The following is a 17095-nucleotide window of genomic DNA, read 5'->3' on the forward strand; positions in this document are numbered from 1 at the left end:
AAGGAAAGAAAACAAAGTACATTGTCATACTATTCATTTAAAAAGGGGTATGGTTGGTAAATAAAGGTGTTTCCATACAGCTAATTACATGCTTATGCATATGTAAAACTACCTATTACAATACGCCCAAGGGGCCTCAATGCTCACATGAGTTTAAATCTAAAATATCTCTGACAATCAGAGGCCACAGTGGCCATCTTGGATTTTCCGATCTGCAGGGAAAGTAACAACACTTGTTGTGGACATCGAAAATAGAATTTTTACCAAATTTGGATTCGGTCAGTGCAAGTGTTCTTGAGAAGAATTGTGAATTCTAAACAATCGTAGTATGCAAGTCTATATAATTATTCATGGGGAATGATTAGAAAATGGTGTTGTTAAAGCAAAATATGAAACATTAGAAAATGTTGCTATATCCCAGATTTTCAAAACCATACTGCTTTGGCAAGTTTAATACATTGCTTTCTCAGAAGTATGACCTTATTAACCTGTAGTCTGTATCCTAGAAATGTTACTCTGCCTAGTTGCATTATTCATCCTACAACCAACATCAGGTTTATATTTGAAAAGCACACAGACAAAAAGTCTACCCAATTAAAATTGTATATACCCATTCCCTTCTGCTATAACATACGTGTCTTGTTTTGATCTTTTTATGCACAGTGTGGAGACCAAATTCATGGTTTTCAAAAGTAATTTCTTCTCTTTTGTTGCATGAAAATTTCTTAATAATTAACCATGCTTTTTAACTATTATCATATTGGCTTAAGAAATAGGGCGAGATATCTATTTAAACCCCCTTTAGGAAATGATCAAGTCCTGATAGGCCGCAAGGGAGTTACGACAACTTGGGTGTTCATGGAAATTCAACTCTAGAAATTCTGTACAATTCACCAGTCAGATTTGTTCAAACCTTTATAAGATGTTGTTGTAACTTTTTTGGAATTGATTCTAACATTTCAATCTTGCTGTCCTTCTCTTATAAAAGCACATAGTATAAACTGTCATATCTGTCCATATATCAGGAAGATTGGTCAGAAAAGGTGAAATACATACTTTAGATTATTCCATGACAAATTTGGAATTTTCAGTTGTAATGTCCCAAGGGAAATTACTATGGTAATTCTGTTTCTTGTGATCACCCAATAAAACTGAGCTTCCATAATCTCAGCCATATCTCTTTGATGAATATTAATGCAGAGAACTAGCTACCTCGTGAAGGGTATACAGAGCTATCCATTGGCGTTTCAGGCATTTCCACAGTGTTTCTTTACATCTCTTTAGGACATTTCATGTACTAATTATCTAGTTTAAATGAATCAAAAGTACCACACTTGGCAAAGGTGAGCTTCTTTTTGATGATTTATTAATTGAAATAAACCTGAAGAAGATACTGAACATTGTCTTGCACATTTCCCAGTTGGAGAATATTTACAATAGGTTGTTAGGTGAAGTTTCATCTTCTTATGGAGTTTTCCTAATGTAATATCTGTTATATAGGGCTGGTTTAGCACTGACAGGCAGAAGATGCTGGTACACATTGGTATATATTTGTTAACTACAGCTATCTAGGTGTCTATATAACATGCAGGGATAAAGATCACTAGTACATCATTTTACCTGAAATTTGTGTTATTGATCCCAGAACAGTTTTGACATAATCTGTAATAACAAAAAAGGGGTTAGATTGCCAAGATCTCCTACCAGAATTTTCCCTGAAAAAAAAAAAAAAAAAAAAATGTTTTTGTGCATTTTTGATTTATTCAATTTGAAATTTACAATTGCTTGTGTTAAAGAAATTTTGCAGTCAGTTTGTTCGTGACAACCGAAGTCAGATAATAATTCGCTGTGCTTAAGTTTTGCTGTTTCCTTATAAAAAATATGTAAATACACTGCAATAGTTCCGTGCTGTACATTATATCCTTCATGGTTAGCAAAAAACACGCACTAGAAATACATTAACATTGCTCCTAAACATTTCAAAGAACTTCAAACTGCTGTAAAAAGCAGTCCACCTTGTGTTTTTTGAGCGGGCTGTTATGTAATACAGTGCTGATGGTAACAAAGCCTAATGGGGGTTCTGCATGCTCGCTCATTAATTACTGGGGGACATCAGAAGCTTTCAACATCAGATTTACTATCAGATATGTATGCTCAATGGTCGATAGGCATGCCTTTCTCATATTTAGGTCAGCCAAGGCAAAAAACAAGGTATTTGTGAAGAATATGTTATTAAATCAGCTATTTTATACTTATTAAGTAGAAAAAAATGGTCAATCATGAAGTGCATCAACTATGCAGGCTAAATGTACTGTAATAAGTGTGAAATGGAATTCCTTATTAGGCACCTGACTGGATGGGCAATATGTTCTCTGCCAGGCTGTATTAATTGATAGGACAGTGTCTGAGGTTTCCTCCATAAATCCAGAAACATGTCTTAAAATGTCACTAGACAATGGATTCGGTAGACGTACAACAGTATTGATCCACAAACCTAATGCCGGAGCCTTTCATGTGTTGAACCCTGATTAGCTCAGATACAAAATGTACTCAATTGGTGATGGGGAACAAATAAAAATGGTTTCATGTTTGAGGATAGAAGTTTCATAATTGTAAAGGTATTCAGATGTAAAAACCTGTAAAGGTATTCAGATGTAAAAACCTGGTATGATAAAATAACACAAAAAAACTGACTTTGAAAAAAAGATTTTTTGTACTTATTCACTTTAATATAAATATCTCTGAAATAAAAAACATTTTTCTTGTCAGTTGGCCATAAGGTAAAGTAAAACGTCTAATCTATGCTATATTTGTTTGATAACTTATTCTTACTTACGAGTTGTTGTTTATCAACTGTAACTTGTAACATTAACCAGAAGTCTATGTTCAGAGAATGTCGGTATAACAATTAAAGAGCAGGAAGATTAATGTTCCGAGATGTCCTGATGTTGTCAGCCTACAATTGATTTTAAATATTTGATAATTTGTGGAAAAGCATCAAAACAGCAAAATTTGGTTAAGATTTTTTTGTAAGAAGTAAAACTACATCTTGGTAATAGTTCCACTGCCTTTGAAACAAGATCTTGCAATACATCATTAACTTACCAATACAGCTGAGCAGCTGAGTGTTTTCTCTGTCCATGTAGACTAATGGTGAAGTATAATAGAGGAAATAAAAGTGAATTGAAGGCTACTTTTTACATGTCTGCAGAAGGAGATTGTAGTGAGTTAATGAGGGTGTTAGATTAGTTTGGTGGTCTATTTCTGGGCTGGCTGTTGACATAACATTGCTGAATCATTTATTGGATGGATTTCATTCATTTACATTGATGTTGGAGTCTCCTCCGGGTCATTGCCAAATTAACTGTAACACTGCATGAGTAGACCTTGGGAGGCCTACACTGATCAATAGTCCACAGAACATGTATGTCTTTTCTCAGGCCTGCATCAGTAGCTAATATACTTAAATTACCCATTATTGAGACATACATTTGTCTGCTCCTGATTGGATACTTTTGGCATACAGGCATGTAGATTAATTGCCAGAAATAAACAGATCAGCTGATAGTCTTTCTTCATGTCAAATGTTAAGGGTAACTGTTATTTGCAAGGTCAAGGTCTCAAAGGTCAAGCTCACTGTTAGTACAAAGGTCAAGGTCACATTAGTGCAAGGTCATTGTCATTTACATGGTAAGCTGATCAACTGTTGTAGATCACATTTTTTCAGTCAAAGGTCAGGGTCCTACTAGGCATGTATGTATATCAAGGTCGAATACCAGTCCAGATTGGAAAAATAGGTCGAATACCAGTCCAGATTGGAAAAGGGGGACATTTATTGGCAGCATCATGACAGTGGTGCTTTGTTGAAGTCATTCATCACACTGCTACAAACATAATCACAGAAACAAATTTGTTTTTAAAATACCTAATGTATAAACTTTTTAGCAAATGTAGGGGCAAGATCTTTTAATTGCATTTCTTTGATATGTGCCAAAGTGTTGTTGCGTGAAGTGTGGCGATGGTATGTTAAGAATTCCTAGTTATTTGTGTTACTTTTATTCTTTCGAAGCAGTTTACTTCTATTTTCATATTCTGTACATGCAGGCACGCTAATCATGACAGTGGAGCCCCCGTGGCATTCTGATAACCCCGAGGTATTGGCTTAGCATGCCGATCACAACAAGCATTATTAATGCTTCACTAAATTGCAGAATATTAGGGTTGTCATGTTGTGCACTCCTTCAAAATAGTATTTGCATGTCATCTGGATACACATGCCCTCTTACAAGACTAGAGAGAAAAAAGTTGCTGGTAATGAAGAAAATCAATAATATTCAAATCTAATTTCCTCTCTCTCTCTTTTGAAGCTACTGTGTTATCAGTGGAAAGGCTGTTTTTCTGTCAAATTAATGTTTGGTCATAAACAGCAGAACTTTAAGCTGTAAATGTAGTTAGGGTAACGGATAAATCTGTAGTTACCAATAAATGAAGAAAATGTTTTTTATTCGGTCTTAAGTACTTCACTCAGGATATCATTTTTTCAGTTGTTAAGTCTACTTCAATTACCTGTTTCCTTTTGGTTAAAGTCAAATGGAAGATGAGTATTCAACCCCTACAGACCAGAAAATGCAATGTAAATTTGTTTAAATATCTTTTATGATTAATGCTGCTGAAAGTAACACTAATATTGTGATGGGAATTGGCTGTGTTACATTGAAGGAATATATAAATCTGTTGATCTCATTTGACCAATGATCAGTAACAGTAATCTATTCACAAGATTTCTCCCACTCCCCTTTCTTCGTAATACCTAAGTGGACCTCTGCTGGTGGTCAATGCAGTCTCGTGCATTTCCGAATTTCCTGTTACGTGTATCTGTGTCACTACAGATTGATTTCACTTTAGCCATTATTCCAAACTCTTAGTACATGTAGCACCATCCTCAATATCCAGGGGTTACGCTTACTTTCACTCTCTACACCCCTGGAATATGTCATGGCAAAATTGAAGGCTCGATGTGCGCCACCTTGTTGATGAGACAAGAAGACTAGTTCGATCCTTTGATGTACATCAAAAGAATCTGGCGGTCACCTAACGGTAAAAATTGACAGGCTTTGAAGTCGGGCATCCCTCCTTTGTAATCTTCAAAGGACATGTATCAGCCTAGCGATTGGTCAGGTTTTTAGGTCACCTGCGCTTTAGCTCAAGTGACCTATTGCTATCCGTCTTCGTCCGTTGTCCGTCGTCAGTTAACATTTTACATTTTCAACTTAAGCTGAAAAACTGGCAAAGGGATTTCAATAATATTTCATGGGAAGGATACTGACATCTCCCTGACCAAGTGTTGTTATTTTTCGTGTCGATCAGAAATCCAATATGGCCGACACAGTATTTCAAACTTGAAAACAAGTTCTAATAGGCCGATTTAACTGAAACTTTGTAGGAATGAGCGCCTCATGGCCCTGACAAAGTGTTGTTATTTTTCAGGTCGATCAGAAATCCAATATGGCCGACACAGTATTTCAAACTTGAAAACAAGTTCTAATAGGCCGATTTAACTGAAATACGGTCTAGGAATGATCAGCTCATGGCCCTGACAAAGTGTTGTTATTTTTCGGGTCGATCAGAAATCCAATATGGCCGACACAGTATTTCAAACTTGAAAACAAGTTCTAATAGGCCGATTTAACTGAAACACGGTCTAGGAATGATCAGCTCATGGTCCTGACAAACTTAAGTTAACGTTATACTTAACTTTTTTGTACTCAAATTGGTACATATTTCAACAACAAAAATAAATACTGTAGGACTCAGGTGACCGTTTAGGCCCATGGGCCACTTGTTTTTACTTGAGACCAATCAAACAGCTATCTTCGTGCCTTCAATTTTGCCATGACATATTGTTCCTACCATTTGTAAAAAGGAAATGGGTTTCATTGTTGGCAGGATATCTCTATATACTAATAATATGAAATCAACAATCAATTGTCTGTTAATTTAGCTTATTCAAATGATCATCAGGTATAATCAATCACCATTGTTCTTGTAATATTACGTTTTGTATAAATGAAATACTAGAAAAAGCATCAATGCACTTTATGACTATATTTTTTTGAAAATGAATTTAACGTTAATTACAGATTTGATTCTATGCACTTGATAACATCTTACCACGCTCACTGAAAGTTTTCAGTTTTAATTAAAACTGTTCCTTCTCAATTTATTTTCATGTTGAGATTTGTATCAGCTGAATCAAAGGTAGGATTGTCAGATGTGACGGTTAGATATCTGTACTTTCATCATGAGCGTGGCTCTTGCAGATATATGCTTTCTACAAGTAGTGTGATGTTCAGAATGTTGTGTACATGCCCCCTCCCAATAGTGTTGTTCCTGGTGACACTACTATGGAGACTTCAGACATCCAAGGTCTGGCAGTCACACTTTGTGTCTGATGACACTGCACACATCTGTAGATTATGTTCCTTGAAACGATAGAGTGTGGAGACTTTTACAAAATATACAGTACAAGTGTTGAATAGCCACAGTCTTGGGAAGTCATACAAATTGGCTTCATTTTTATATTTACAGAAAATTTCTTAAAATAGTTAATTGAAACTGTTTAACAGGTGTCAAATCTCTATCTTATCTTTGGTGAGGAGTGAAGCTACAAACAGGGCACTGCTAAATGTATGGTTAGGTGTTCAATTAATAGGTGGTGTTAGTCCTGTGTCAGATCAGAGACATTTATATACTTTATAAATGATCACTGAAATTTTAAATATCTTTTCCCTTGTAAATGATAAAATCATAGGTCCTATGTCAAGGTCACATTTTATAAAAAGACGAGAGTTCACGGTCGCAAATTTAACATTTTGCACACTGATGACAATGACTTTGCATCATGTTATGGTAATTCAGCACCTTTATGCATTGTGTACAATTTGTGTGTACTCTCGGTATCGTTTACAACAATCCCCACATACAGATGATGATCCGAGACATAATCGAGGTATTAAAAATGTCATTAGGGGACAGGCATAATTTCATTAGCCGGATGATCGGTGATGGGTTTCTTTCTATGAAGGGGAGATTAGCGGGTGTCACATTGTTTGTCTCGTATTGATTGGAGGTCTATCAAATGAGGCGACTTGTTAAGTCTGCTGACAGACTAGAACAGCTTTGACTTACTAGTAGTGGGCAGTCTCCAGGGATTGGAGACACAATCATGACTTGTGTAATTCTGACTGCTATATACACCATTCATCTGAGCAGAGACAGATAAGATCATGCCATTGAACTCCTGTAGCAGAAGCTATCTTTACCACAATTGCTGAATATTTAAATGTCCCTTAAATGTATTTCAAAATATAACTGTTTTAAATTGAAGTTGTTGCCATGACAATGAACGTCTTTCACTTTTAACTTTATGTAATACTTGTAGGCAAACAGTAAAATTTATTTCTAAACATCGCTAGATATGATACTAGTTGGCAGAATAATGTAAAAGACAAATGTGTTTAATTATATGTGTTTGAAAAACCTGCTGTTATATGTACAGGCTGTGGTTTCACATATCTTCAACTTCAAGCCATAAAATTCCTGTACGATTGGCATTAAAATTTGTTTTTATTGACTTTAATTCGTTGATGGCCGAGTGCCTCACTGACAGATGAGTGTGAAGTAGCTGTAACACCTGTAGTGTATGTACACCTGTGTTACAATAGACATTGATACCTACACCTGGACTTAAAGCTTAGGTAACAGATACCAGTTGTCAAATGTTGCTCTTCCATTATTTGGGTTAGTTTGAATTTCACAGAAATAAAGCAGATTTAACTTTCGTAGTGACAATTTTTTCTATTTTTTTTCATACATTTAGGATCTTAAATGAGTGTATGATCCTTTTTATCACATAATCAAGATTTGTGGCATTTATTCATGGTAAACGACAATTTTCATGCGACCTTGAAATGTAAAAAGCCACCATTTTGACTCCATTATGTAAGCCTGTGACGTCATGTACTTGTCCTAGGCGTGACGTCACAATGAAACAATTGAAACTTGCAACCAATCAAAGGGCTGATGGGTCATATTACATGAGTTAAAATGCAAAATAATATGACATATTCACTGGATAACACAGTACATTGTGTGATAAAATGCCTTAATATGAATTGTGAAAAAAGAAAACTACGATAAAAAAAAGAAAAAATAGTTTAGCTTATAAATAAAGACTCTCCCTCATTTATCAAATAATAAACCCGTTCAGTGCTTCCAGGAGTGAAATCACTTGAGACAAGTACATCAATTAGGCAGAGATTGACATTATAAACATCTATAGATAATACTGTACACAAGATTGTTCTCCAGACGACTAGTGAATCATACTGTTGTAACCTAGACGAGGGGTATACAGTAGACGGAATTACCGGGGCTCACTTACTTTATAAAAAGCTATATAGATGTTTGATCATGAGCATTATCTGTTCTAAATAATACAATTAACCTTTCATGTTCTGATAGAGGGTACATGTATAGATAAGGTGGGTGTTCTTCTTTATATAGATGACTTCCTCTGAAATTGAGTGCCAGGAGCACTGTATGAGTTACATAAGATTTTATCTAACACAAAACCACCAATGATATGTAAAAAGCGTCGAACGACTTTGAAAAAAAATGGTTGTATACAAAGCGCTCAGGTGTGAAATCCTAATAACATTGTGGAGAATCTGTGTTATTGAAACAGTGTGTGGACTAGTTGTATCAGAGCATTGTGGAATGCAGGATTTGTAGTAAGAGCATAGACTATATAGTGTGTAAATAGTGCTAACTAGACTGCGTCCTGCACTCCCCCACTCCCACACAGTGAACGCGACTAGGTCAGGCTCTCGCTATAGCATGGAGTCGACTGGCAGTTACAGGCATGGGACTACCATGTAAAAATGTTATGGCTGTCGAACAGCAAAAAGTCTTCTGCTACAGCTAGCACCTCAGTGCACAGGGATTTATATGTGTCCTCTTTATTTCAGCTACCTGACAACCAGTCCCCACCCCCTACCAAACAACGCCCCATCCTAGGAACAACACGAGGGGTAGGAGGGAAGGTGCCGGTCAAAGAGCCAAGGTAGGAACTGTTGTGTGTGTGTCAGCTGTGTTTACAGTGCTATTGTTGTGTATTGGTTCACTGGAGGGTATGTGTATTACCAGGTAATGAGGTATGAAAATTAGCAACAGAACTGAGGGGAGGATGGAGAATAGATGTAAGTTCACAGTGTATTGAGTTGAGTTGGGGATTGACCTAAAGTGCAAGTGTTTCAAAGAGAGAGGGGGGGGGGGTAATTTGTAATGTGTGTTTATGTAGGTAGGATGTTGACACCTCTTCTCTGTATCATTTCCTTCTTGTATCCTTGGTATGGTAACCAAATATTAACACCCTCATACACTGAAAAGTAATCCCCAAAGGTGCACTGTAGTATACAGTAAACACCCCTAACTTGTAGTATACAGTATATATATGACACGGGACTGTAGTATACAGTATATATATATAACACTGGACTATGGTATTTAGTATATATATATAACACTGGCCTGTAGTATACAGTATATATAAAACTGGACTATGGTATACAGAATATATATATAACCCTGGACTGTAGTATACAGTATATATTAACACTGGACTGTAGTATACAGTATATAAATATAACACTGGACTATGGTATTCAGTATATATATGACACTGGACTATGGTATACAATATATATATGTAACACTGGACTATGGTATACCGTATAATATATATATAACACTGAACTGTAGTATACAGTAAATACCCCTAACCTGTAGTATACCTATGGTATACATTATATATATAACACTGGACTGCGGTATACAGTATATATATATAACACTGGACTGTAGTATACAGTATATATATATATAACACTGGACTATGGTATACATTATATATATAACACTGGACTGTAGTATACAGTATATATATATATAACACTGGACTGTAGTATACAGTATATATATATAACACTGGACTGTAGTATACAGTATATATATATAACACTGGACTGTAGTATACAGTATATATATAACACTGGACTATGGTATACAGTATATATATAACACTGGACTATGGTATACAGTATATATATAAAACACTGGACTATGGTATACAGTACATATGTATAACACTGGACTATGCATGGTATACAGTATATATATAACACTGGACTATGGTATACAGTATATATATAACACTGGACTGTAGTATACAGTATATATATAACACTGGTACCACTGGACTATGGTATACAGTTTATATATGACACTGGACTAAGGTATACAGAATATATATAACACTGGACTATGGTATACAGTATATATATAACACTGGACTATGGTATACAGTATATATATAACACTGGATTATGGTATACAGTATGTATATAACACTGGATTATGGTATACAGTATATATATAACACTGGACTACGGTATACAGTATATATATATAACACTGGACTATGGTATACAGTATATATATAACGCTGGACTATGGTATTTAGTATATATATATAACACTGGACTATGGTATACAGTATATATTTAACACTGGACTATGGTATTTAGTATATATATATAACACTGGACTATGGTATACAGTATATATATGACACTGGACTAAGGTATACAGTATATATATGCACTGGACTGGTATACAGTCAGGGTTGCCAACCTCTTAGGAGTCCAGTGTGGGAGATCTCCCTCCACAGGGTTTTACAATGTGTGAGACTTTTGACGGCGTCGCGGCGTTACATCGTTTTGGGTGTTTAGATAACATTTACAAATGTATCGAACAAATCCTGGCTTTCTCTGACTACTATAACATCTGCATTGTTGATATTTTCGATTCAAGATCATTGTAGGAAATCAAAACAAAACATTTTTTGCAGATATATGAAAGATTTTTATTTATCACTCAAAAAAAACTGGCATTGGAAATGCAACACAATATATAATCAAAGGCCTTTCTTGTAACGATTCCACCCTTGGCTAGAACAGGTACCAGTCTTTTTTTTCTGTATTTCCATGACCTGTTAAAAAATAACAGTTCATATCAAAAGTAAGAACTTTACCATAGTAACATGAAAAAGTTGATAACATGAAAGATAAATATGATAATTTGACAGTGGAAAAATATTTTACAATTACTTCTGGCTTCTATCCTAAGCAATAAATAACAGTTAGACCCTTAGCATTTATACAACGTTTGCAATCCGATTTGTTGCATGATTATGTATTGGACTACCTACGTATTATGTCTATCCAACATGCCAAATCACTTCCCGAAACTCATTATTTTTTCATCGCATCAGATTAAAATTGTTTATTACTACAAGTCTCTGGTGTGTTAAATCATATACGCCACTTTACTGCAAAAAATAACTTCGAACTTTTCATCAGCCATTAGCGACTGTCTGTTCGTGATTCAAGAATCGTTTTCTCTTAATATTCGTGAAGGCACGACCTAAAAACAATCTTTCCTAATACACTGCGATATTATTAGTAAAACTTTCTTTTTCTGTGCGATAGGTACGTTCAATATTAAGTTTACGAGTGAAAACACCTTGATTGATTGATTGATAGGTTTTATGTCCGCTTCACTACCGAGTAGTTTGGTTATCCAGCAGACGATTGTGAAAACAACTCACCTTACGATATATCTACATTCGTTTCCACCGGATGTAAAGCGACACCTCGCGTCAGCTCACTTCCAAAGCACAACGTTGCAATAAGAGTTAATCCCCTTTGTCAACCAAAGCTAAAAATTGCCGATTTATGGCTTTGCGTGGGATAGAGGGAGAATATTTTCGAATGCGTGAGATTTATGGCTCACGTGGCGTGAGACATGATTATGCATGAGTAAGGTCTTCTCAGCATGACGAATGCGTGAGATTTTGTCTCACGCCGTGAGAGTTGGCAACCCTGTACAGTATATTATATAACACTGGACTGTAGTATACAGTATATATATAACACTGGACTATGGTATACAGTATAATATATATATAACACTGGACTGTAGTATACAGTAAATACCCCTAACCTGTAGTATACAGTATATATATAACACTGGACTATGGTATACAGTATAATATATATATAACACTGGACTGTAGTATACAGTAAATACCCCTAACCTGTAGTATACAGTATATATATAACACTGGACTATGGTATACAGTATAATATATATATAACACTGGACTGTAGTATACAGTAAATACCCCTAACCTGTAGTATACAGTATATATATAACACTGGACTATGGTATACAGTATAATATATATATAACACTGGACTGTAGTATACAGTAAATACCCCTAACCTGTAGTATACAGTATATATATATAACACTGGACTGTAGTATACAGTATATATATAACACTGGACTATGGTATACAGTATATATATATATATATATATATATAACACTGGACTATGGTATACAGTATATATATAACACTGGACTATGGTATACAATATATATATAACACTGGACTATGGTATTTAGTATATATATATAACACTGGACTATGGTATACAGTATATATATATATAACACTTGACTGTATATATATAACATTAGACTGTATATTTATAACACTGGACTATGGTATTCAGTATATATATGACACTGGACTATGGTATACAATATATATATGTAACACTGGACTATGGTATACAGTATATATATATATAACACTGGACTATGGTATACAGTATATATATATAACACTGGAGTATGGTATACAGTATATATATGACACTGGACTATGGTATACAGTTTATATATAACACTTGAATGTATATATATATATAACATTAGACTGTATATATATAACATTAGACTGTATATTTATAACATTAGACTGTATATTTATAACACTGGACTGTAGTCAATACCCCCACCTACTGTACTAATATAACCTTCCTGATATTATTCTCCATGTAAATCCCTGAGCAGTATTTTACAGACTGCATATAAGTTTATTGAGCAGATTCACACCATTAAACACAGCATCATGCTGTCTTGTGAGATACACCAATCGCTTATCCAGGACAGAATGGTAGACCTTTAATGTCAATACCTTTCAACGTAATCGCAGTAATCAGGTGTGCACAAAGGCTTTTTTTATGTAGACCTCCATACACGACAAATTGATTCATGCTTGTGTATACACATGAATTAAAGACTTTGTGTGGGTAATATGATGATGTACAACATATTGATAAACAGCAGTACATCTTTGGTAATATGATGTCTCTCACTCTTAAACTAATGAAAAACATACTACAGATAAGATGTGCTCTGTCTACATAAAAGCATATCTACAATAAATCTTATCAAAGACATGTATCTCTGTTTAAAATGGTGGTTTTCGTCGTTTTTTGGAGTCACTGAATTTTTATCGAAAACTTTTCTCTCTCTCTTTCTTTTTAGTTGATTTGATGATTTGCGTCTCTGTTAAGCTGATATATTATAGAATTAGAAGGAACAATAAAATTTAAAGGTACTTTGATGTAGTAGACTACTGAAAGATGTATAAAAGTGGTCCTCTGTGACACTTAAAGTTTCACTGTTTTAATACTATCTAAGTTGTTAAGGTTTTGTATTTGAAATATTAAGTTTTATTTCCTAAATAATGTATCTGTATTTTGTTGCTAAATACCCGGCTGATTGATGTAGTATATCCTTTCCTTTGTGGTAGAAATTTGAAGTTTTTAAAGTGTACCCTGGCAGGTGAAGAAGTGAGTCACATCATTGACCTGAAGGTCATCTAAGGTCAGCCCTTGTCTAGTGTATTATTGAAGCTATTGTCACTGATTTGCTATCATACTAGATAAACATTATGCTTTCCTTTACAATATTGGTTTCCTTAGATAGATAAACATTTGTTTTAAGGATGTGTTGTTGGTTGATAGCTTGTCTAGAGTTGGTAGACATGTAAATGTAAACTAGTTATGTTTGCATGCCTACAGTGGAGTTTGAAGAATTTCATATGCATGCTTTTACAGAGATCAATAAGCATAACATTTTCAGGATGATATTTTTCCAAGTTTTCTTTTTCACAGGTGGAAGAAGGGGGTACCAAGAGTAATACTGATAGAAATGATATTTATGATCTAATCAACAATGCTAACAGAACCGTTTTAGATTTATTTTTCCCAAGTGGCATGCAAATTGCACTAAAAAAAATGCTGTTACACCAACTTGTGCAATATCTCAGAGGTTTTATTGCTGAGCATGTCGCCACTCATTTCACAATGATTTGAATCTAACGGCTGCTAAGGGTGCTAAATGCCACGGAATGCCACGTAAATTAGTGTGTGTGATGTCATCACTGCCGTCCTAGTGATGCGGGTATTACTCCTCTACACTGGAAATATTAAATTAGGGAAACTAGTTCAAAGTGTTTGTTTAAGAAAACAAAACATTTGAATACATTTCAAGTATTGTCATAACATGTGTTATTCTTTACTTATTAATGTTGACTGTAAATGTTTTGAAGGAGAATTTATTTCGAATTCAACTTGTGTTTGTTAATAGAGGCAAGGTTATTATTGTTTATCAAATATGTTGTAATCAGCACAACTACTCTGGAGTAATAGGCCATCTAATATCTGAATGTCTCTTAAAGTTGGTTAATTGATTTTAAGTTTGAACACCTTTTGTGTAATTATGGAGGAAATGGAGAGATTCAAGGCTACGGTCCAATATTGATCTGTGAAAAAGTATCAAATTCTACCTCATCAAGTGGCACACATGGAATTATTCTTGAGCAAATGGGTTATTTGTCAAACAAAACAAGGACATATATCGTAGAGGTAATGATAAAATGTATTACCAATGATTTGTTGAGATGAGACAGTGTAATGAAATGTGAATACACGGCCTTATAAGTCTACAGAAAGAGAAGGTCATTGTCAGAGATACCTGATCTGTTACTGTGGCAAGGATGTGTTGTCATATATCAGGTATAATTGTTTGAGTTATCATTAGACAGTTAAGTTCTAAACAAAGTGTGCTCAAGGTCAAGTCGTTGTTAAAGGCTCTCTGTAATGTTAACTCTCGGGGAACTTTTGAGCAACTGTCCTTGTTTATCATGGCTCGGAGGACATCCATGTTACAGTAGAGGTGTTGATAAAGTGTTAAATGAACCGTTAAGATTAACGCCATCCTGAACCACAGATCTAGAGTGCAGCTATGACTTCGTGGTCTTCGGTGACAGACATTCATCCATGATGCAATACTGTCATGACTGTTAAAAAATTACAATATGTTAAAGCTATGGGATCACTCATAATAGATTAAAATCAAACAATGCAAATATATTTTAAGTAGTATATGATAAAATTTGGGTATAAAGCTGCAAAGGTTTAAAAGTCACCAGTACTAATTATAGAAAATTGTGAAAAACAATTGACTTTAATTTGTATGGGAGCATGGGCTTTCTTGTCTTTTATTTATTTTTAAATAAGTAAACTCGAGTTAGATAAGCATGAAAACAAAATAAAGTTTTTAAGTATTTAAGTTTTAAAGTATTTAATTCTAGCATAAGATAGATTGTAAAATGTATTTTGATCATAAAAGATTCAGTTACATAATCTACAAAGACTAACATGAGAGAAAATAGGCTGTAAGATGTTTTCTGATTATGATTGAATGATTAAAAACTGTAAGAAGTGTTCTGATTGCTGCTGAAGAACAGGCTGTAAGGAGTGTTCTGGTTACTATTGAAGGACTGGCTGTAAGGAGTGTTCTGGTTACTATTGAAGGACAGGCTGGCTGTAAGGAGTGTTCTGGTTACTATTGAAGAACAGGCTGTAAGGAGTGTTCTGGTTACTATTGAAGGACAGGCTGTAAGAAGTGTTCTGGTTACTATTGAAGGACAGGCTGTAAGGAGTGTTCTGGTTACTATTGAAGGACAGGCTGTAAGAAGTGTTCTGGTTACTATTGAAGGACAGGCTGTAAGGAGTGTTCTGGTTACTGTTGAATAACAAAGGCTGTAAGGAGTGTTCTGGTTACTATTGAAGGACAGGCTGTAAGGAGTGTTCTGGTTACTGTTGAAGAACAAATGCTGTAGGAAGTGTTCTGGTTACTTGAAGATCAAAGGCTGTTAGGAGTGTTCTGGTTACTATTGAAGAACAAAGGCTGTAAGTGGTGTCCTTGTTACTATTGAATAACAAATGCTGTAAGAAGTGTTCTGGTTACTATTGAAGGACAGGCTGTAAGAAGTGTTAAGGTTACTATTGAAGGACAAAGACTGTAAGAAGTGTTAAGGTTACTATTGAAGGACAGGCTGTAAGGAGTGTTCTGGTTACTATTGAAGAACAGGCTGTAAGAAGTGTTCTGGTTACTATTGAAGGACAGGCTGTAAGGAGTGTTCTGGTTTCTATTGAAGGACAGGCTGTAAGAAGTGTTAAGGTTACTATTGAAGGACAAAGGCTTGAAATAGTTTCTGGTTACTATTAGACAACCAAGGCTGTAAGAAGTTATTGGTGGCATTCGTTGTTTAACACTTCAGGGACAAATGTTTAAAGGTATGTGATAAGTTACCGATTCCTAGACCTTAAGCAAATTAGATGGTAAGCATCCCACAGGGTGACATAACCTTGTTTGAATTTTCAACTTAGAGAGACTTTGTTAGAGGTAGAATTTGAATTGGAATCGATAGAATGCTCATAAAAGTGCATGTAAGGAGTAAATTCACCTCGCAAGAGAGCAACGTTAGATGGCCACGGGAGTGGTGTGAGAGCTTTGCATTATGTATAATGTAGTTAGCTGTGTCAATAGGGGTGTGAGGCAGTTCACAATGCCTGCTGGTCTAGTAGGATGTATAGATCATTTCTGATCATCACTTTTGGCAGACCATCGCTAGTAATAGCCATGTTAAGTAGATATTTGGCTATCTCACGAGTATAGAATAGCGTGTTTTTTTTTGAAAAGAGCAAAACACTGATTTAGAAAATTGATTGATCACATTGTGATAGATTAACAGAGAATTTACCAGTAA

The 17095-nt window shown here is 35.0% G+C and overlaps 1 protein-coding gene across 2 annotated transcripts in view; it reads left to right on the plus strand.

The window, feature by feature from the left end:
* Nucleotides 1-17095, plus strand: part of LOC110457228 (AF4/FMR2 family member 3-like) — a 121055-nt gene that overhangs the window by 51641 nt on the left and 52319 nt on the right. For both annotated transcript variants that reach the window (XM_021508402.1, XM_021508403.1), the window contains exon 9: nucleotides 9030-9124. In XM_021508402.1, coding sequence (XP_021364077.1) covers nucleotides 9030-9124 — 95 coding nt within the window. The remainder of the gene's footprint in view (nucleotides 1-9029; nucleotides 9125-17095) is intronic.

Source organism: Mizuhopecten yessoensis, unplaced genomic scaffold (assembly GCF_002113885.1).
Source record: "Mizuhopecten yessoensis strain PY_sf001 unplaced genomic scaffold, ASM211388v2 scaffold9049, whole genome shotgun sequence".
In the NCBI taxonomy this organism is placed as follows: domain Eukaryota; kingdom Metazoa; phylum Mollusca; class Bivalvia; order Pectinida; family Pectinidae; genus Mizuhopecten; species Mizuhopecten yessoensis.